The 23336-nt window shown below is 41.3% G+C and overlaps 1 protein-coding gene across 4 annotated transcripts in view; it reads right to left on the reverse strand.

The window, feature by feature from the left end:
- The window catches only part of ulk4 (unc-51 like kinase 4), a 67600-nt gene that overhangs the window by 540 nt on the left and 43724 nt on the right, over window positions 1–23336 (reverse strand). For 2 of the 4 annotated variants that reach the window (XM_063878554.1, XM_063878557.1), the window contains 6 exons: window positions 22034–22082; window positions 18959–19064; window positions 12283–12449; window positions 10368–10469; window positions 8173–8367; window positions 4057–4145 (listed from right to left, as the gene is read on the reverse strand). In XM_063878554.1, the coding sequence (XP_063734624.1) occupies window positions 4057–4145; window positions 8173–8367; window positions 10368–10469; window positions 12283–12449; window positions 18959–19064; window positions 22034–22082 (708 nt within the window). Of the gene's footprint in view, window positions 1–4056; window positions 4146–8172; window positions 8368–10367; window positions 10470–12282; window positions 12450–18958; window positions 19065–22033; window positions 22083–23336 lie in introns of those variants that run through there. The other 2 variants (XM_063878555.1, XR_010165399.1) reach the window with 2 other exon arrangements.

The following is a 23336-nucleotide window of genomic DNA, read 5'->3' on the forward strand; positions in this document are numbered from 1 at the left end:
ATGTCCTAAACATGTTCCTTGAAATCCACATTTTGCTCCTTCCACTAGTTCTCTCCATCAAAACTAAAGACTGATATTGGAAAGAAAACAAAGAGGGAGGTCTTTAGATGAGGACTATGGGGGGCTATAATTTCCTTGAAAGTCAATGAATCCACCAAAGACTTTTTCCCTCAGCGTCACCACGCAGAATAAATAACGGGCCTGCCCTGTAAATGAGAATGATACGGGGAGGGGGAATTGTGAGGGGAAATTAAAAGAATGTAGGTCATATTTAAGTATGGAAGCCGAGAGCAGCGAAGCAGGTAATGATAATAAACTATTTTTATACGGACCCATTCACAACAGAACATGCAGCTCACGGTGCTTTGAACAAATCAATAACATTGGTATTTAAAAAGATGTAAAAATCTGTTCTGATGCTGCGTATGGCCGTCTGATTGGACATATTGAGTCTATTTTCTCTAAAACTTCTATTCTTTTTATAAGACTATCCTATTTGTGTTATTGCCATGGACTAGTTAACATAATACAAACAAGGTTTTAAATATACACTGCTGCACATTCAATATATTCTGACAATAGTACTATTTCCATATATATTTCCAGATTTGTGGGTGGATTTTTCTGCAGGTGTTTATTATGTTTACCCATGGTATGAAATCTAACTGCTGACATAAATGTTACATTCAGACTATGTATGTTATATTGCCAAATAAATAAATGAAAGTGTTAGCGCTGTTGGCTGTCAGTGAAATACACTCTGGCTGTATGATCACTATATTTTTGGAAAGTATTCTGAAATAAAATAAAAAATCTTCCATACTCTCTTTAAAAAAAGGCTTCTAAAACAATGTCTCATTTATGATATGAAAAAATCATAAACGTCATAGTATAGTTATTACATTTCACAAAAAGTAAGTAAAAGTGTTTTGGACATTAAAAAATGTTATATGTCACAAAAGTGAAAGTACATTTAATGATCTTGTCATAAAAAGTAAATTAGTAAAATGGTAGCCTGTCAAATATTGTACAATGGTTTGTTATAAATATGTTACAGAAGTAATGGTATAGTATATCCTTTTTTCCTTCAAAACATTTGTGTAAAATTGACAACGACACACCAACAAATGCCATAAAAAGGAATAGTATTCCATACTCATATAAATAGTCGTGGTGTAGTATACCCTAACAGAGTCATGAAGAAGTCACAGTATGGTATCACATGACTTTGCACGTTTATCTGTAAATATCAAAATATAACATAGCAGTTTATAACTGAACACCACTAAAATATGATACCAACAAACTAATCTACCTCTCCCCTCCCCTGCCCTCCTCCCCTCTGCTCTTCCTCCCAGGTGTCTGAGGGCAGCCTGACAGCGAGGCCAGCAGAAGCCCCCCCCACAGAGTTGATTAAAACCCTCGTAATGAACATAATTAACACAGCTCCCAGAGGCCTTGGAAATCCTTCAAAGTTTTAGGACAACCTTTAGAGTGACTCATTAACCCTCTGCAACTTCACTGTCCGAAATGGACACTCAGCAGCAGCTCTGAGGACAATTGGTTTAACATTACAGTGACAGATTGTACAGAAGCACATCAGTCCCACCTTTAGTTACACCAACACTTGGAGCCACAGGTGGAGCCAAACTATGCACAACTGACTACCTCTCACTTTAAAACAGTTCTCAATAACTGCACGTTCACAGGAGAGTTCAGGATCTGCTCTCAAACCCGGCAGACTGAAGGTCAGACCATGTGACACATTATTCTGTTATATGGATTCAATGCAGAGCAGTTATAACATGTGCCACTGCAGAGGGGAGCTCCACTGGTTCCCACACTGCCATCTCCCCCAGAATGAGCCAAAGAGTCCCTTCATTGCCTCTCCTGATCAATTTACAAATGAGTTCTACCAAATGTCGATTTTATAAAAAGGAGGATAATGTTTCAGTGTAATCATCAGCCATGGTCATGGGGTTGTTATGTTTGGTGTCTTTCAGTGGGTTTGCAGATATGAGTAAAGTGCTTCATGTTAGAACGGAAGCCAGCAGCACACACAGGACCAGGTTCTTGAGCCTCGAGGCCTTTCTTCAGGACGGAGAACTACAAGTAATGCTCCTACCCTCCCTCTACTCTCGCTAAGGCTTGAGGTTTTGAAAAGGCATTCCTCAGGTTGCCATGGTAAAAGCTGAATGACATCATTTGGGTGAGGATCTCAGCCCAGACCTTCCCTCTCCATCCCACTTTTCTCTTCCCGTTTCGTCTCTCCGCCGCAACTCCTCTCATCCTCTCAATTAACCCCCCCCCTCCTCCCCTTCTCTCTTCTCCTCTCTCCTCATAACTCCTTTCATCTCCTGCCCTTTCTCCTGAAACCTCTGCTCCCCTCCTCCTACCACTAAACCAGTGGGAGTGTGCCAGTCTCAGCCACTTCAAAGCCTGGAGCTGATCTCTGCTTTCATCTGCCAGAGAGGGAGAGCAGAGAGGTGACGAGGGGAGAGGGGGGAGAGAGAGGGAGAGAGGTGTGAGAGAAAGAAAATGGAGGGGGGAGAGAGAAGGAGAAATGGGTATAGAGGGTGAAAAAAAGGGAAGAAAAGGGGGGGCCGAGGAGAAAACAGGACAAGAGGGAGGGAAGAGGAGGATAGGCCCCTATAGCAGGACAACAATACACCTTTATTATTGATCTGACAGGGTGTGTGTGTGTGTGTGTGTGTGTGTGTGTGTGTGTGTGTGTGTGTGTGTTTGATTGAAAGACAGACAGACAGATTGTATATAGAAGAGGGTAAAAGTGACTATTGGTGTGTGTGTGTGTGTGTGTGTGTGTGTGTGTGTATGTATGTGTGTGTGTGTGTGTGTGTGTGTGTGTGTGTGTGTGTGTGTGTGTGTGTGTGTGTGTGTGTGTGTGTGTGTGTGTGTCAGGTCGCTGGTCTCATACATCTAGAGATCAAAGCGAGGAAGCATGGTCACTACGGCAACAAAACCCTTGGCTCAAAGAGGGTACACACATTTTGCCCACATACTCATAAAGGCAGCTCGATGCGAAAAAACACACACACACACACACACACACACACACACACACACACACACACACACACACACACACACACACACACACACACACACACACACACACACACACACACACACACACACACACACACAGCTTATTTGTACAAAGCCCACTCAGATCTCAGAGGCTGATTCCATGTTCATGTGAGAGTGAAATTGTACAGATGTCAGGCCCTGTACTCAAGTTCCCCTTAACAGAGGGAAATTGTTTTATGAATGGGTATAAAGTGGACAGTGAAAGAGACAAGGCTTTAAGGTTGGTTTTGTTTTTTTCCTTAAAAATACATTTAGAATTCTACAAATGTCATTAAAAAACTACCATAAAACTACTTACATAGAACCAACAAATTGATTATTTATCAATCCAAAATACTAAAACTACAAGACCTGGTTGACTATAAAACTATTCAAATGATGTTCAAAGCTGTGAATCAACAACTGCCTCATAGTATCCAGGGACTGTTCACACTCAGAGAAAACAAACACATGCTGAGAGGAAACTGCATATTCAAAAACCACCTGTACAAGCAAACCACACACACCTTTCAGGTCCCAGGGAGAGGCTGTGTGAGGTGCTGCAGGTCGGGTTTCCTGCCACTGATATGAAATCTCAAGAGACTCCCAAACAAAGAACACGTTTTGTTTCTAATATATGTATATATTTGATCTCTCGGCTCGGAGCCATTAAGCTGACACTGTCCTGCCAGCAGCTTGCTTTGCATCCTTTCAATTACCAGCTGAGAAAGGTCAGCTGTGACACGTGTAACGCAGACATGTTCAGACAAGCATGAAAATAACAAGATGAAGGAGACATTTTTTAAATCCACTACATTTTGTTTTTGGGGACCTTTGAAGAATGGTTTCATCCCTAATGTACAGATACCACCGACAGAAATGAGCGCCTCATATGGCAAAAGTCAAAAGTAATAGTGGAGGGAACATTCCTTATTATACGATATTTTATATAACGGCACACACACACACCTGTTGGACGTAGTTATGTCCTGCAGAAGACAAAGTAGCCCCGCTCCTTCAGGGCATTCTGACCAATCAGATTGCTCTGTAGTCTGTACCTGTAATAAGGGGGAGAGAGGAAGAACAGAGTGAGGGGAACAGACTGAAAGGTATGGTCATGTTAGTCATCAGCTTAGTAGCAGTGGTCCCTGCTCAACAAGGATGTGAAGGCATTGGTCTGACAGGAATATAAAAAAAATGCTGAGCCTTGTGAGGGAGCATTGTTAAAAAGGTAAAAAAAATAGGAAGAGTATGATATCATGTCACTGAGTCATTTCAAGCGTATTACTCTTGATAGGCAAAGCAGCAGCTAAAGCCATCCTTTCACAAACAATAGAAACCACCGATGGTGGACTTGTACATTGAAAAAGTCCTTTTCACATTCTTGCCACACAAAACCATCCACGGACAACGACATGCACCACTGGTCTGAGTTTTTACCACAACCGACTGCTGGGTGACATCACACTATTTTGTCAACGCCAATTCAAAGTAAATTGATCAAAGAGCCCACTTGCCCCAAATCTGGCTGAATACACAAAGACCCACCCATGTTAAATGACTCCCCCTTCAGTCCTTCTTTCTCTCTAAATTGTCATTAGGTTTATTGCACTCCTCACTGCTCCTCAGCAGAGTTTTTATCATTTAGTTACAGCCGGAATATATTCTATGATTCAACCGCTAAATATTATACACAACTCTGAACAAGACTAGCTAAAGCGGCTTGAGTGTAATATCCTCTGTTCCCTCTCTGAGTCGCCTCACTACCTGCATCCTTTCCTCCTCGTCTTTGTCCTCCCTGAGTTTACTCCTGCCCCAACATGTCTCCAAACACCAGGATGACTAGGCCCCACAAACGCCTGGTCTGCTGATTGTGTGTGTGTGTGTGTGTGTGTGTGTGTGTGTGTGTGTGTGTGTGTGTGTGTGTGTGTGTGTGTGTGTGTGTGTGTGTGTGTGTGTGTGTGACAATAGGGGCATTTCCGTTGTTTAAACTGATTGAAAAGTTACGTTTGGAGTTACTAAGATGGTGACAGTTGGCTGTGAAACAAATGTATTCCAATAAATGACACACACTGTTTGCCTCTAAGTGTTGTTCAAAGGGTGTGTGTGTGTGTGTGTGTATGTGTGTGTGTGTGTGTGTCGGCGTGTTGTGTGAACGTGTTCTCTCTGATCTCTGGTGACATCATCACCTCTGTCTCTGCAGCGACACAGCATGGCTGTTGCTAGGCAACAGGGTTAGGGGGAGACAAAAGACACTCCCCTCCCTCACTTACTTTTCTCATACACACACCCTTTGCTTTCTCCATCAGATTGAGGGGACATTGATGTGTGTCTGCAAACTAACCCCACGCACACACGCACCTTTCCTTCTCCCTTGTTAGTCTCAAGTCTGACCAACGCCCTGACACTATGATACTGAACGCAGAGTCAAATGGCAAACAGACGGACAGCAGACGGACGGACGGAGAGACAGACAGACAGACAGACAGACAGACAGACAGACAGACAGACAGACAGACAGACAGACAGACAGAGACAATGTACTTTAGTATAGAAGGACAGATCATTCACTCTAAAAAAAAAATAGAACAAATATTTCCTTAATCCTGATCCTTACTACCAATGAGTTGTTCATTCGGATAATCGTATGACCCTGTAATGTCTAACAATCTAATTATCTAATCATTTTTGGAGTGCTTGCGACCAATGGTCTCAGGCCGGATTCAAACCTGGGTGCTCTGCATGGGGACCACATCCCAGTATATGGCCACCTGCTCTACCAACTGAGCTATACGACGGCCCATTTCGTAATTTATACTAAAATAAACCAAGCACTGTTTGAATGATATCCATATATAAACTGTATTTCTGTTTTCTGTACTCCATGGCCCTGCACACAGTCAGCCAGCTGAGCGATTGATGGATGGACGACGGAGAACAAGTGGACATAATATGTTCTGACATTTGATACTGTGCTGAGATACTTGGGCCTCTGGAGATGAGAGAGGAAGAACCTTAGACCTGAGAGAGAGATTAACCAGCAGGGTACGGAAAAACACAGGACATCATCAACAACAACATCCTGCCCGGCAACAGATCCATGTTTGTCATGTAGTCAACACGATTTACAGAAAGATACTAAATACAAAACATTTCTCACAGTTTAACGTTACAATGTGCAAAAGAAGCTTGATACACATGAATCATGCTTACACATACAGGGACAGAACACTGAACACATTACGTTCTGTGTAGCCGCACGCAGACTGAAAAAAAAGGAAAATCTAAATGCTTTTAGCAAAAATAATAATGCTTATTTCTCTGTCAGCTTCTTAAGAATCCATTTTAATTTAATTGGCATTCCCCTTTAAGTCCCTCCAAGTTGTGTGTTGGAAAAAAAAGACAAGTTCAAAATGTCTCTAATTCAGACTCGATTCACCCTCCCTCTCTCCTCCTCTGCAGTTTCTGAGCTATTAGCGGGATCTTTGATTGAGATTAACGGAGCCCTGAAATCAATGAAAGATAATTAAAAAGCCTTTGTTGAAGGGCAGGCACTTGTGTGTGTGTGTGTGTGTGTGTGTGTGTGTGTGTGTGTGTGTGTGTGTGTGTTTGAGAGAGAATGTGTGTCATTGTGTTTCTTTGACGGTGTATCTGTGTGTTATGGTAATTGAATGTCTGTTGCATTCTTTCAAAGGTGGATATTGCTCTCTGCCAACTGATGGATAATGGGATTCAAAAATGAATTTAGCAACACTTTAGATTTCAGATTTTCTTTAAAGAAATGTACCTTTTAAATCTTTCTAAATTAACTGATGCGTCGGGTATATTGACTAAAAATGCAGAATGGTCGATGGGTAGTTTTCCGGGGAAATAAATGAGATATGCTCCCAGCACAGAGGTGCATAGTGACTCATTGGTGCTATACGGAACCAGCTTTCTATAGCACTGAATTTTCACATGAGGACAAATTTGCTAAGACAAAGCCCCATAAGTGGTTAGTCTGTGAACCTGTGTGACAGGCGGCGGAAACTTAGTACCGACACACACACAAGCACGCACGCACTCACACACTCAAATGTAAGGTAGCTTCCAGGCAAAGCCTTGAGTCAGATCATAAGATCTCAGTGACAGCTGACCTTGTGTCCCATGTGCAGAAACTATTTTATGACCCTACGGCGAAGCCAAAACATTAGGAATGCATTTTACATAATTCATGGGGTCCAAAGAAAATCAGTCAATATTTCACAATGGGTATGTTAACTTTTTAAGATCAATTCTCATTCGACTGACCTCAGCAACCCTGCCTTTTTTTCACATAGCTGTTTAAATAAATATTGGTAAATTCTGAAAAGCTCTTGATTACATTCAGTAACTACATTTTTTAAACATCCAATACCAATACTTTGAAAGAAATGTATTATTAAAACATCTTGACAACTTTAGAATGGTGTTGTTATGCAACCAGAACTCTATGTTTAAGTTATTAATGTTATCTGCAGCTGCTTCTGTTTCCTCCTTGGAAAACATGGAGCTACTGTTTTCCTTACACTTGGAAGAAGAAGCTTCACTTTATCTCCCCCTGCTTTACTGCTCTCTCATGAGTCCGCCATTTTTGGCTTGTACTACCAATCATTTTGACTTGCAGACTATCAGAACTAGGCAGACACGCAAACAGAGAGTGACAGGCAGATACAGACCAACACTTGGCTCCCCCTCCATCTTGCTCCCTCTGTCAGTCTAGTTTGGGCAGCAGGGCTGTGTGTGTGAGTGAGTGAGTGAGTGAATAAGTGAGTGAGTGAGTGAGTGTGTGTGTGTGTGTGTGTGTGTGCATGTGTGTGTGTGTGTGTGTGTGTGTGTGTGTGTGTGTGTCCACTTCATAACTCTAATTCTGCAGCGGCAGAAGTTAATAATTCTACCCTCAGAAAACAACAAAAAGGGCCCTGATTATTGAATCGTACAGGAATATTCATCAACCATCTCAGAGTTATATGATCGATGCTGGTCAATGATAAATATGGTAAGCATTGTTGACACGTGTGAATATCTATATCCGTTATTCTGCATGCCTAACAGTTCTGTCCTCACCAGGCGTTTGATGATCCTCAGAGTTGAGCGTTGGAGTCGGTGGGTCTCGCTGTGCATGTGTGTGCGCAGCATATGTGAAAAGCTTTGCAGACAGGAAGGTGACAGGCAGTCATAACCCTCTCCTCCATACAGCTGGACCAGCAGGGACAGACACTGAAGAGCCTCCTCCCAGACATCCTGGTTTTCAGTGGACAGCTACAAGGAGACAAAAGGACTTAACAACAGGAGCGATAAAATAACTCCAAGCACCGAGTGTCTATTTACATCACCGTGGTTACTATAGGCCATGGGCTCACCCTGTTCCTCTGGGTCTACTTACAGGACAAATCATTCAAATTATATTGGATATTGAAAAATGAAGGCCATTTCAACTAACTAAAAAAAGAATGTCTCATAGAAGCATCCAGAATCAATGTTCTTGCTAAATGAATTATCTTAATGCACTTAAAAAAAAGAATAATACTTGCCATGCAAACGGACTTCTCAACACATTCAAGTTTCGCAATTTTAATTATTCTAATTAGATTCAAGCATCATATTGACGCTTCTGCTCTTTCTATCCCGCTAATCTCCCATGGGGCAAAGGGGCTGCGCTGAGGCCGGGGGTGTGTCAGCTGCCCCCTTAACCCTCTCATACACAACCCCACACACAGACGCCCACCCAACACTCAATGTGTCAAGTATAAGTAAAAACCTCTATTGTGTCCCTTGAGACCTCCTCTTTCCCTCCTCCCATTTTCTTACCCCCCCCCCCCCGACACGTCCGCAACTTCCCAGGATGTACCGTTGCTCTTTCTTTGGCATGGACTCGCTCCATCTTTCTTCTTCTAACCTCACCTGTGAATATGATTTTATTCTTCTCTTCTCTAACTCCTGACTTGCTATTTTTAATCTAAGCATCTATTTTTGTTTTGAAATACTTACAAATCATGTTTATTTTATTCAGTGTAAAGGATTTTGCAAAAGGAGAAACACTAAGATCATCATTTATTCGGAAATTAAATTTGGTTGTACTGTAACTAAACTTATTTTAATAGTACTTAAATCATACTTTTGAGATGCTGTTTGCAGAAAGAGGAGGGAGATATTCTTCTCTCTGGAACTCTGTGATTTATACCTGTAATAAAAGTAGTATAATGACTGCAGCAAACAGGCGATAATTATCTGTATCAACAGATCCAGGCAACTTTCACAGATCACACTGCATTTATATAACATCCCTACTCTGATTTCACGTGTAGCTTAGTCAGCATGTTTGTAGAAAACAAGGTTACCTGTAATTTAGCTTCTTTAACAGAGTCCGCTTAGACAGAGGACACAGAGTCTGTGCATAAAAGTGCATAACAAGCATTCTATACGTCTCTTTGAAAGTAGTACTGCATGACTGCTTGACTAACTTCATTAACATAACAGTATGCACACACATTTGGAAAACAGCTAATTAAGAAAGAACTTTTAAATGAGCTTGAGCAGTATGTGCTGCTGTTTACAGCGCAGTCTGACATGGCAGAAGGTTTGTCAAGTTGTTTGGAGGAAGCAGTAGATGTAGTAACCGCAACACTGGCATATGGTTTTAATGGTCCCAATAGATTCCTGCTGATAAATAATTCTGATGCAGCAGAGTTGGTGTCGCTCCCCTCTGAAATCCCTGTCTGACTTTTAGATGGAATAGTTATGTCAGCTGTAACTTACCTTCAATACAGCACAGGAGTAGAGATCAAAATAGCTTGTTATTAATAGAGCAAACTTATTTGTGGGACCAAATAGGAAATGATAAAGCTTATAAGGTAAAACAAAGTCAAAGGTGTGAGAGGCTATACTGGCTGTTAGCAGCTGATAGGCAGTAGAGATCTCTATCATTTGTATTATTTAGTCGGCTAACTGAAACAATTATGACTAACATGTACAAATCATATAGACTTATTCCTAGCACAACATATGGAGAACATATAACCAGACAAATAGGCATGTTTTCTCTTTCCTCACACACAAATTCTCGCATAAAAAGGAATACATTCACATTTAGACTTACAGTACAAACACATGCATGCAGGCGCAAAGATAAAATATTTATGTATGCAGAGAAGGCATCTACACACACGCACGCTCACACACACACACACACACACACACACACTCACACACACACACACACACACACACACACAAACACACACTGTGAGTGTAGGTCTCACCATGTGAATGAGGTGTGTGCTGAGTTGGCTCAGGGGTCTGTTTTCTAGGAGCAGCTTCTCTGCTGCCTCCATCTCCAATGCTGGACAAGATAGCCTCTGGCTCTATACGCACACACACACGCATGCGCACGTGCGCACACACACACACACACACACACACACACACACACACACACACACACACACACACACACGCGCACACACACACACACACACACACACACACACACACACACACACACACACACACACACACACTCATGTTAAATCATTTATAGAGATTTGACATTCAATAATGATGGATCCAGAGGCCTGTCAAGACAGATTCTGACGGCCTGAGACAGAAGGAGACTCAGTGGTAGACGAAAAGGAGGAAAGAGTGTTTCTGCATATGGTGTGTTATTTTAACCCTCGTGTAACGCAGGACCTGTCCAGGACACCATGGCTTGAACACTTTCCATTATTTGTCACATTGAGTTAATTTTGAATTTCATTTAGACTTCAGTCTTTGCAAGCCTTCCTTTTTTTGCCCCCACCTCATTAGCACCTCTGTCCCTCATGCTGGCTTATTTTAGTTTAGTTCATGCCTACAGTGGAACTTCAGGCCAATTAGCCGTGGAATAACGTGATTAATACTGGCACATATTTTCTCTCTCTTTTCCCCAAGTCATTTCTTCTCTGTTACGCTCCCTCTCTCTCTGTCTCTCCTTCTCTTTTTTCTTTTGTAGTATATATAATCTCTGACTCTCGGAGTAATAGTTTGGGGAGAGCGGTCTAGTCACGTCCACTCTCCTTATCAGACCCTATTACCCAAATGAATTTGGTTTGGGCAGAAGTTTTCGTTTTAATGAGCTTTGCATTTCTCACAGAATTGATTTCCGCTGCACATTTAGCTTGCTCCCTTTTCCATCTCTGGCTCTTCCCTTCTCTCATCCATCCTTCCCTCTCTCTCTTCTGTCCTCCCTCTTCCACCCAGTCTTTTACCCTGCCTCCCCTTTAGTCCCCCCAACCCCCTGTCCAGCATTAATATGTATGCGTTGGGCTGGGGTGCACACTATGGGGAAACGGGGGCTAGTGAGTGTGAGTGTGTGTGTGTGTGTGTGTGTGTGTGTGTGTGTGAGCGCGTACGTGAGTGAGTGTGTGTTAGTGTGTGTGTAGGGAGGCAAGCTGAGGACAAAGCCAGTGGTGATAATGAGGCCGCAGGGACATAGCCAGACAGGCCCCTCTGAGTAAGCCTGTGAGTGTGTGAGGTGTGTGTGTGTGTGTGTGTGTGTGTGTGTGTGTGTCCCAGGGACTCGGGGACCTCATCCTCTTTCTCCTGAGTCCACAACTTCAATATTGCAGTTGTTTAAACCTGCTAGCTTCCACTGCACACATCAATAGAAACACACACACACACACACACACACACACACACACACACACACACACACACACACACACACACACACACACACACACACACACACACACACACACACACACACACACGCCTTAGGGACATGATACAAGGGCAACATTTTGAGGGAGTGACTTAGTGGTTCTGTGCTAAACCGAGATGAAATTGGTAAATAGTGGTGAACCAATATCATCATAAGGACCAATATAATATGATGAAGCTAAACAAATGACGCACAAGCAAAAAATATTAAAGTTTATATTGTAAGTTTATAATATAAAGACATTTGGTTTGAAACTAGCTGGAACACTAGCCAAATTTTGATCTTTGCTCCGTAGATACTTTTTGAGTTAGTAAACGCACCAGAAAGCCACAGGGCTGAGCTCATTCACATTTATTGGCAGTTAAGTAACAAAACAAAAAACCGGCCAATGCTAGCATGTGAGAGAAAGAGGTGAAAAGGCTGCTATTTGGTTTATGGAGTAACTCAAAAAGCCAGAGTTTCGGTGATCATACCTGCAGTGCGGAGCGGACAACAGCAGACACTTGTTTCAGGATGTTGTAAAGGAGTTCCAGAAGAGCTTGTAACACATGATGGCTGACCTTCCTCCCAGCATTCCCCTCTCCATCCAGGTGTATTAGTGCAGCCTCTCGAAAGGTGCTCACCACCACCTCTATCAGGCCTGTGCAGTAGAGGAAGAGTCATTGGGTAAAGTCTTAAAGGGATTTTTGGTTGATACCAAAACACATAATTTTACACTCTGGTGATGGTCTACACAGCAACGTACTGAAATAAATTGCACAGGTAACAAGATAACAGACCAGCTAGCAAAACACTCCTGTGGGAAAAATTAAGCGCTTTAGCTTCCTGTCCCTCCATTGTCATTATGAAAAAAATCCCCTCAATAGGTAATTAATATGAGCTCAAGTGATAGATTGTAACCCCCACTCTGCTTCTACAATCCAAAACACCCAACACACCTTTGTTTCTCTCCTACAAGCACGTTGGAATTGTTAAGGATAACATTATACCTGAGCCTGACCTGAGTACATCTCTGTAGCTGCAGGCTCTGCTTCGACTCCACAGTAAATCGATAGCTGCTGCACAAGGGGAGGGACACTTAGCAATTCATTGTCACCAATTTGCCCAGCAGAGAAAAATAGCAGAATTCCATATTAAACTATTTAAACTCAGGGCACAGAATGGATACACAAACAGCAGCAACAACAGATATCTCTAATCAGATGCTATCTAAAAGTACTGTCTGTTCTCCTCTTCATACCTCTGTTCCTTCCCTCACTCTATCACTTTCTAGAAAACTGTCCAATGTAGAACAGGTTGTAAAGCTGTCAACCCTTACTAAGCCATGAACAATTGGCTCTAGCTCAAGTGCAAAATCATGTTCTTTTGCTCATTAATTTTAACATGACTCAAAGGATCCCTTGCATTTTGCAGCTGGATGTGCGTATTGAGCTATTGAGCGCTCCTGTCCCCAGGGTGTTCTCACTACACATCTCTGGAAGTGGAGACTGGATTGACTCTGCCCTGAATAGTTTGTCATGACACGTGCCTCCCAATAAATAAACACCAGTACTTTGGCTATCAACAACTGCACAGTTGAACTTCGTTTTAATTTCTGTGCACAAAAAGGTAACAGTTAAATGAGTGTCTTCACTGGGGAAAACACACCCGGTGTTATTTCTCTATTCTAATAGATCTTTATTTAGAATGTATTCATTGTGCGTGTTTATTTTGTGAGGTAAAAGGCAACACTGCAGACACTAGAAAGCTATCAACCTATCCTGCTGTCAGTGAGATGTACTGTAACTTTGTGAAGCTGCCTCATAATTAAATAAACAGACCGCTCTACTTTGGACTGTTCAGTCAAACACGGACCTCCTCTGCTGTTAATGTGATGCGACGATGCAGGAAAACTCTGTTCGGGATGCTCATGTACATGTTAAAAATGATTCTGTAATTATTGGTTAAAAATCGCTGCCATCACTATGCACAACCATTTTTCCCAAATAAAAAACAGGACATGTAATCAAATGAATTCTCTAAATCTTCCTGATATTTTAGCATCTTTCTATAAGGCATTATAGCAGCATCATTACAAAACAATCAGTCCGTCATTTGGTACGTTCAAATGTAAGTATACTCATACTGGCCTGTCAAACCACCTGCCTGATGATAGACCAAAGAAGACACACATATTTTTAGGGAATACATTTTTAGGAAATAAAATTGAAACATTTTGGTGAGTTATTGTAAATGCTAACAACTATGTGATACTACATTGAAACACATCTCATTAAGTCATTGACATTGCTCATAAATTAGACAACCAAGAGGCATGCTTCTTCTTCCCACAAAGCCACTCATTTGACCTGATTTAACCTGCAATGGTCAACAAAATACATTTACTAATTCAATTTCAACTATGTGTATAAACTAATCACCTCCACCATAAAAGGTGTTTGGATCCATGTGACAATGGCATCAATGCATGCTAGCAGAGTCTGCACTGCAATGGTTTTTATTACCATCTATTCTGCTCAATGTTCTCAGCTGACTGAATGCCTAGTCATCTGAAAGCAATAGGACAATCTCAGTCTCCAATTTAAAATAAAGGCTTGACCTTCTGTATGTACCCTTGATTAAATCATGCACTTCGCCAGTTTGCTGCAAAAAAGACATACAAACTTAAAGGAAAGGATAACTGTTTGCCTTTTTAACTCCAGCTTCTACAAGTTTCCCAAATGAAAAAAAAGCTGTTGAAACAGTCCTATGAAAAGTGGTTTGAGAGTAATATGAGCAGCTTTTGTATTGTGATCGAGTATGGAACCCAAAAAGCAAGTGCTGTTGTATGTTATTTAGCGTGTAAGTAAATGATTTGGTTTTGTTTTTTTGGTCTGGTTTGGCTTCTTCAGTCAGCTTTATGAAACACTGTACACACAAAGGCTTTTACTGGGAATACAGCTCCGGAAAAAATTAAGAGACCACTTCAGCATTAACATTTTCTATAGTTTTATTGTTTATAGGTAAACTATGATTATGATTATGATTATTTATTGTATTCTATAAACTACAGACAATTTTTCTCTATGTTGGAATTCAACAGACACTGGAATGGCTGCCATACATGTAGAGATACAGAGTTAAGAAACATTTGGAGTGGTCTCTTAATTTTTTTCCGGAGCTGTATCGTCTGCAGGTGTATATCAAATGTTTAAGGAGAACACCCAGTATGAGCGTCAGTGTCTTTGTAAGTTATGTAATAATGAGTTTCGCTGTGACTGACATGTCTGTATGTGTGTGTGTGCGGGTGTGTGTACAATTGTGAGGGGAGGACATAACTTAAGAGTGATGACAGGTATACAGTATAAGTCAATAAAAAAACCCGTCAGATATGTACAAATGTTCCTTGCTCATTTTCAGACTGGAGGCATCATTAATGAGCATTGAGGTCTGTCCTATTTTGGACTTTAACTAGGTTAAAAATAGACATTCGACAATGCTTTGCGGTATCTATTTATAAACCACTGTAAAATTAGTTCTATTGGGAATCAACAGGATGGATGGCTCAGAGCATTACTGTCTGAGCAGAGAAGGAATGTTAGATACGATTAATGGATAATGTGTTATTTGGTTAAAAAAAGTGAACATGAGTTCAATATTGTAACTCCCCATCATTGTATGCTGAATTGTAGTAAGTCTTCTTCAAGCATAGACGTAAGCAAGGTATGGTATATACTGAATACATAAATGCCAATCATTGTTTTCAGCACTATGACTTTTTTCGTATCAGCCATTTGACTGATATTAATAGAAAACATATTTTATTCACAATACGCTGACTAGAATGTCCGTAAACAAGGTTTTGGTCCTGTCCTATAGCTAATAGATGTGACCATTTCCACCTTATTCTGTAGTGCACTTAGTATGAAGTATTCATGCATTGGTCGATAAAACAACCAGACACAAAAAAACGGTCACCCCAAGTTTTTCACTCTTCTTTTAAGATGCCGCCCACCCCTAAGATTGAGGTGTTGTTCATTTTTGGTAATTATACAATATAGTGATAGTAATGTTAATATTATGGCAAGGATTTAGGTTAAGGGAATGACACCACATATCTAAATATATGAACATTTTACATTCTATAACAGCTTATTCGCACTGGGATGTTGCTGTAAAAGAAAATGTGCTTTTATTATATATCTTTACAATCAATATATTTTGTCCGGTATGCAGGTATTGAATACAATCTATGCAGAGCATAAACTAAAGACAGTCTGAAAATCATCCTACATTTACTGCCAAAACTTTCTTATTGATTGCTTTTATGCAGAAGTGACACTCCAATGACCTCTTGGGTACTTATCGGAATACATTAATATGGAAGACAGATCTTTATAGTATAAATTATGCTAGGGGGCATAATTGATTGGACTCATATGGACACGGTGTGCAGGAACCGTTATAGCATTTTTTAACGTTTGTGGAAATAAACTGAACCCAATTTATAGATGCAAGTTCCACCGACACATGGTAACAACGGCTCAGAGGCAATTACTGCACAAACTCCACTGAGCTTCACAGAAGGTCAAGAGAAATAACAAACCGAAGAGGAACCTCAAAGACCTTCAAGGATTCAGAAGACACATTAAGTCCACTAGGACTTCTTTAATTCATTAAAAGACAAGCAACAATTTTAACCAACAGAGTCCTTGTCAGAACCACAAGACCGGGATGTAAACACACTTAACTGTTGGGCTGAATGTAATGATTTGCTCTACATGTGTCTATTTCCTTATCAAATCACAGTCTGCTTGTCAATGTGCCAGAAAAATGGATCTCAAATCCACTCTAAGCGGAGAAGCTCTTGGCTTTACATCCTCATTTAATCAGATTACAAGCTAGACTCTAAATTAGGCTGCACTGTGTTCACAAATTAAAACTGAACCATCCACAATCATATAAAATAATAATTGTTTAGGAAGTGTCTCTTACTCCTACATCAAATCAATCTTCGCTTCCCACTTCTCTGTCTCTCTATCAAGTTGTAACTCACTTTAACCCCACATTTCTCCATTCTCATCACTGCTCCCCATCTCACCCAAATGCACCACATTTTCTCGCTCAGTGTATCCCATTCTTCTTCTCTGCTTCCCTTTTTACCTCCCACTTTTTGCCCGCCTGGCTGTGTCATTTTTTTCTTCTCTCTTCTGTCTCTTGCTTTTTGCCATCTTCTTTTTTCTTTCTGTTGTTTAGTTCTCCTTCCCTATCTCTGCCTTTCTCTCTTTTCTCCCTCTGTCTTCATTCCCCAGGGGGTATTATCTCAGTTGGAGGCAAATCTGCCCAATTATAAACCTCATCTCCTCTCTCTTTCTCTCTCTCTCTCTTACACACACATATTAGGCGCTCCTGCATCCATCGACCCCGACATACACACACACACACCGACCGTCTCACACATAGACATAAGCATAAATACATTCAAAGTAGCACAAAAAAATATTTTCCCAATTTTGCTCTTCTTCACTGTCTATTTCATTTCCTCCCAACACACACACACACACACTCATACAAACAAACGCACACATATATGCTCACACACCACCTTCACCTCTCTGTCACACCTTAAAAAGCCAATTATACACGCTTCCTCCCTTCACCTCTTCTCTCCTCCTTTCCCTTTTACTGCTTTCTTACCGTCGCCAAACTGATCTGGAAAAAGCCTTAACTAAAAGAAGGGGAGAAAGGGAAAATGAGAACAGAGGCATGGCAGGAGAGGAGATGATGGGGCATGATGTGAGCAGGGTAGATGGAAAAAATTGAAAGAGAGGAGAGGAGAGGAAAGGAAAGGAAAGAAAGGAAGGAGAGGATACAAAAGGAGAGGATAGGAGAGGATAGGATAGGATATGATAGGATAGGATAAAAGAGGAGAGGAGAGGAGAGGAGAGGAGAGGAGAGGAGAGGAGAGGAGAGGAGAGGAGAGGAGAGGAGAGAAGAGGAGAACAGAGGATAGAAGAGGAGAGGAGAGGAGAGGAGAGGAGAGGAGAGGAGAGGAGAGGAGAGGAGAGGAGAGGAGGAAAGGAGAGGATATAAGAGGAGAACAGAGGATAGAAGAGGAGAGGAGAGGAGAGGAGAGGATAGGATAGAAGAGGAGAACAGAGGATAGAAGAGGAGAGGAGAGGATATGATAGGATAGAAGAGGAGAGCAGAGCAGAGGATAGAAGAGGAGAGGAGAGGAGAGGAGCAGAGCGTTAATTGCCCAGCCAGTATTAGTGCTGGGTTGACAGTTTCTTGTTGAGAGGAGAGCTGATTGGACGATAATGATGCTGACTACTGAACCTCACCACTGCTGACCCAATGGAAATAGAAGGAGAGGATTTGGGGGAGGCAGGGGTGCAGAGGAAAGATGGATAGACAGAATGAGACACACAATGATAAGTGAAAGAGACAGCCCTTATTAGAAATTTGAAAACAAAAGTATTATTGTGTTGCATTTCGGGTGCTAGTTGCAACACGTGCACACACACACACACACACACACACACACACACACACACACACACACACACACACACACACACACACACACACACGCACACACACACACACACACACACACACACACACACACACACACACCATTTTCTTGTAAATCTTTAATTTAATGCATTCATTCTCTAATGCTAGATCTAGGCTGCATCCCTACATTCCTAAGCCATGTGCCTCACTATTCCTTCCTCCTAATCCCACATTAGCTATTGGGTGATAAAACGGGCCTAAAATGACCTGACTTCTTAAAAAACGTCCTCACTCACAGAGGACACACACCATAGATTTGATCTCCCCCCCTCTTTGCGATTGAAAAGACATTCTACTATTATTGAGTTTCACCACAGCTGAGGGACAAAATGCACTGCTTCATGCACCCACAGACAGACGAATAGCCAAGGTCACTGCCCAGAACAAACTTTCTGACGCAGCAGGACAGCTGGCTGGGGAAACGCGACGTCAACAGGTAACAGGACAGTAAGTGATGCTAGCAGATACAAGATAATGTGCAGTGGGGTCGCTGACAGAACAGCCTCTATTGTAGGAATCCCTTATTTAACTAAGAAATAATATTACTATCATCCCTTCTTCAAACATATCCTGTCTGTAGAGAAACTGTACCTTGTTGATATAGTGGCTCCAGGTCTAAGACTGTGTCTCCACTGAGATTACACAGCAGGGCGACTGCACTCTGGACCATCCCACTGGAAACGTTACTACTGTTAGCCTACAGAAAAGAGAACAAAGAGATATGATGACAACGTTATAGGTCAGCTAACAACAACAACAACAACAACAACAACTACAACTACAACAACAACAACTGTATATCCCATGATTCATACACATTTAAAGGTGTATCTTCACATCTACTTTCTAATATTAAAATAATCGTGAAAGCTTAAGATATAGAATGTGAATATGCAGTGAACTTCCAAGCACTGTCAGCACCATTTATCTATAAAGCAATATTTGGTCATGGACTTGTGTAACTCTTCAAACTCACCACGCAATAAGCACCACTTTATATTACACAGCCATACCCTAATGACAAAATGGTTATGGGATGTTATTCAGATTCATTTGCCACAGTACGGTGTTTTTATACAGGGTTCAGTGACACAGGGGACCTCAGCCGAGGCATTGCATGGTTTAGGAGAGATGGACACGGTTTGATGGACAAGTCAGCGAAGTGTTTAACGATGTTACTGCAAACAACTCTCCAGTTTTCCCTAAGTCTGCCAATGAAGTAACATCAGGAAACTATTTTACCTAAAAATAACAGCTTCAAAGCTACTTTGATGCTACGCTGACTAGTAGTAGGGATAATGCTGTCTGTGTCACTTCCACTTTCCCCACCTTATCACACTATAGCTTTGGTGAGTGGGTCATATAATATCCAGAGAAAAGTGCATGAGGCTTGAACGCACTGAGAAACAGGATCATTCTTTCTGGATATAATATGTTCGGGTTTTCCTAGGATGTTCTCAGGTTGTTATGCTTAGACTTTTGGTGATTTACAGAGTTTTCTGATGGAAAGCTTTACTCGTTGCTAAAGAAATGCTAGCATTTTTGTTACAAACAAAGAAATTGAGGAGGAGGTTGAAGGAGGAACTAAAGTGAAGAAAAAAAAGGCTGACCGAGCAAGAGGCCAGTAGCACGCTACCAGGGTAATACCCTGACTGGCTTTCAGTTGTTGGCGGGTGCCTGGAAAACATAAGGTTGCAATAAAAATGGCAACCTTGTTTTTCTCCTTTTGGATCAGTAAGTAAGATTAGATGGCCTGCTATGTCTTACTTTGTACTTGCTTGATGTTTGGCTATGCTAACCAAGATATCGACTTGGTCGTTTTTAATTATAAATAATGTAATCATAGCAAATGCATGTCTACTGCTGTCCATATTTACGACAGCAGTGTATAAGTGAGTTTTATCCTGAAACTGTGGGAGCATTCAATTGCAGTTATACAGAAACATTATGTTGCTTAAAGGACACATCTGTGAAACTGTTTGCCAGAAGCGCAGCCCTTTGCCAAAATTATCTTCACATGGGAGATGATTTGATGTTTTATCTGAGAATCATATTCTGCCAACTGTGAAAATTGTTACTGCGGCACAATGTTGAGCATAGGATCAAATTCATTCTCTTTATCAGAGGAGGGTTGGTTGTGACCTTTGATAATTAATTGGGTTTTATGAGACAAAGGAGCAAGAATGTAGTCTCCACTTCCTCCCAATCCTATTTCTTTAATTTCTCCCTTCTCCTCCTTTGCTTTTTCCCTTCCTCTTTTTTCCCTTCGTCCTCCTTGCAAAACCTTGTTTCTCTCCTCCTGCAGTAATCCACTTCTCCTTTTCTCTCCTGCCCTCATTTCACTATTTGATCCACTCGCAGATACACCAGCTCTGCCTGCGGGGTCTGTGCGCATCGGTGTGATCTGTGTACGGCCGATAAGCCTGACTGGTACTCATCATGTGCAGTAGCCTGAGGCTGAAGACAATGACATCAATTCACACCTAGGACAACCTGCCTGTCAGTGACAACAAATGACTAATTTATTTTGATCTGTATGGACTAATGAGCCGTGAAAGGACTATCGTGTTCATCCCTGAAAGCCTAAACCTGACAGAGATCAGTGAGGAAACCAAAGTGAATTTCAACTTAGTGAGCATTTAGCATGTATTGGTGGTGGATCTATAGAATGAAGTGTAAAAGTAAGACAGGATTTGTAGAAGTTATTTAATTGCAACCCACTGGGATGAGTCTCTGCCTGCTTTGGCACAACAACCAAACATTCAGAGAAACATGGTTTAGTCGGCTTTCTGACGTCCTTTCATGTCTAGAGTAGAAACTATTTCATCATGTAGACAAATACAATTAAGTGAGTTTCTCAGTGACAAGTGTGATCACCAGTGGCAGGTGTAATCAATCCACATCACAGCGTTTCAGGCAGCATAAATCAATCCAACGTGAGCTGTACAGACGGCACTAATGGATCCCGACATGACCAGTTCAGACGCGAGTAAACAATCAGGAGAGGAGTTAATCAGGCTGTTGGATTACAGTGTTTAACATTCTGCATCAGCTATTCTGGGCTGGACAGGCAGCCATGCAGAACACTGATTATTTAGAGAGAGAGTGTGTGTGTGTTTGAGTATGTGTGAACCAAAATTGTTGCTGCAGCACAAGTGTTTTGGTTGGCTGAAAACAGATTGCCGTACTTGTGTGTTCATTAGATTGTGCGTATGCAAAAAGGGTCGGGTGAAATAAATTGTTTACTGGAAACGTTGTTATGCTTGGCTGATAACAGACAAGTGCTGCGTGTTTGAGTGCAGGCGTTTATGTGGTATCTTAATAGCGGAGTCCGTAGTCTCACTCTATTAACCCTTCCTCCTCTCTGTGGCTGACCTGCCAGTCAATTACACCAGCCCTCTAATAGGTCAACACCACTCAGACTCATTTACATAACTTGGTTTACGAGGGCTAGATGGAGCGAGTAGGAGAGGAAGGAGACAGAATACAATTGCACTGTAATAAAATGCAAAGGAAAACACCAGAAAGGGATACAGATTGTGATAGCCGAGTTTGAAAAGCTGATTGCAAGACTGTCGACTGATTCATTGACTGACTGCATGACCAAGTGATTTGCTGATTGGCTGAGAATATGGATTAATTGATTAGGTGAGATTGGTCTCTTACCATAATGAGTTGAAATACCGCTGGTAAGATCCTACTGTGTTTGATGAAGCTGAAAAGGGAAGATAAAAAAAACACATTAATTGGAGCAGAGGTGGAAAAACGAGGGTGAGAAATTTATTTAATTTGGCAATTCACCGCACTGTTCACACGTGCACACACACTGGGCTGTTTCATCTTCATTAAGGTTGGAGTTCCGCTACAACGACTGCTGTGTGGTGCCAGTGGAATCGGGGAGACAAGAGAAACGAAAAAGAGGAGAAGGGATGAGAACAGATACAGGGAAAGGAGGCAAAAGAGGAGAGGAAAGGACACAGAAAGAGGAGATGAGAATTAGGAGAAGAGGCGAGAAGACTTAGAGAGAGAGTAGATGTAGGACAGAAATGAGAATAAAAGGAGATGTGGTGGTGGAAAGAAAGATGGCTGTCTATATTAGCTATGACATTCTGCCTACTTACTGATTAAGGTTCTTTGATTTGCAACCAATTACTGCGTTGTCAGAGTGTCAACCCGTATACACACACCTGACTTGTGTAAGAAAGCAAGAAAGCATTTAGACTAATGGGGACAAAGCAGGCTGAAGCAGATGAGTGTTAATATGCTGAAAGCCAGTCCACTGACTCAACAATCCGTCTTTACTTTAACTATGAGTTATAGCTTTTGTGGCAGGTGTCAGACAACCTACACAGGAAACCTTTCTGTAGGTTTTTCAGGCAGAAACACAGTGGACGGAACATATAATGATGGGACGTTATTCAAGCCTTCTTACAATGATGGCGTAACAACTGGTTGGCTTTTTTATATACAAGTTAGATGTTCCAATATAATATCAGGTCAAGTCCTTAAAACTTTTTAGAATTATTTTCTATTCCTTCTTTTTTCAGTTGCTGCTTTATGTTTGATATGTGGGCTGAGATCCACTTTGCCTTTGAATGTTGTATCTGATTACTTTTGCTGTTGCCTGTAACCCACTTTTTACACAGAAATCAATACCAGTTTCATTTCATCTTAATGTGTTCTGAGAATGTATTCCCCACACCATTACACCAACTTCTGAGTAAAACTATCTGCCAAAGAAACTGCCATTCATTTGACCAAGTGCTAGGCTTCAGGGGGTCAACTATCAAATAACGATGCAAAATAAAACAGATTGTACTTTAGAATTGTTTTATGAACTATTTTTTTTCCACATATGTTATGTTGATGAGTTTTCCTTTCTTTGTTTTACACCTGACTCTTCGGGTAGACCATAACTGATCTGATAGTATTCATAGGCTTTAAGACAAATGTTCCTTCTTACTTTGTT

This window comes from Eleginops maclovinus, chromosome 3 (genome assembly GCF_036324505.1).
Source record: "Eleginops maclovinus isolate JMC-PN-2008 ecotype Puerto Natales chromosome 3, JC_Emac_rtc_rv5, whole genome shotgun sequence".
Lineage (NCBI taxonomy): Eukaryota > Metazoa > Chordata > Actinopteri > Perciformes > Eleginopidae > Eleginops > Eleginops maclovinus.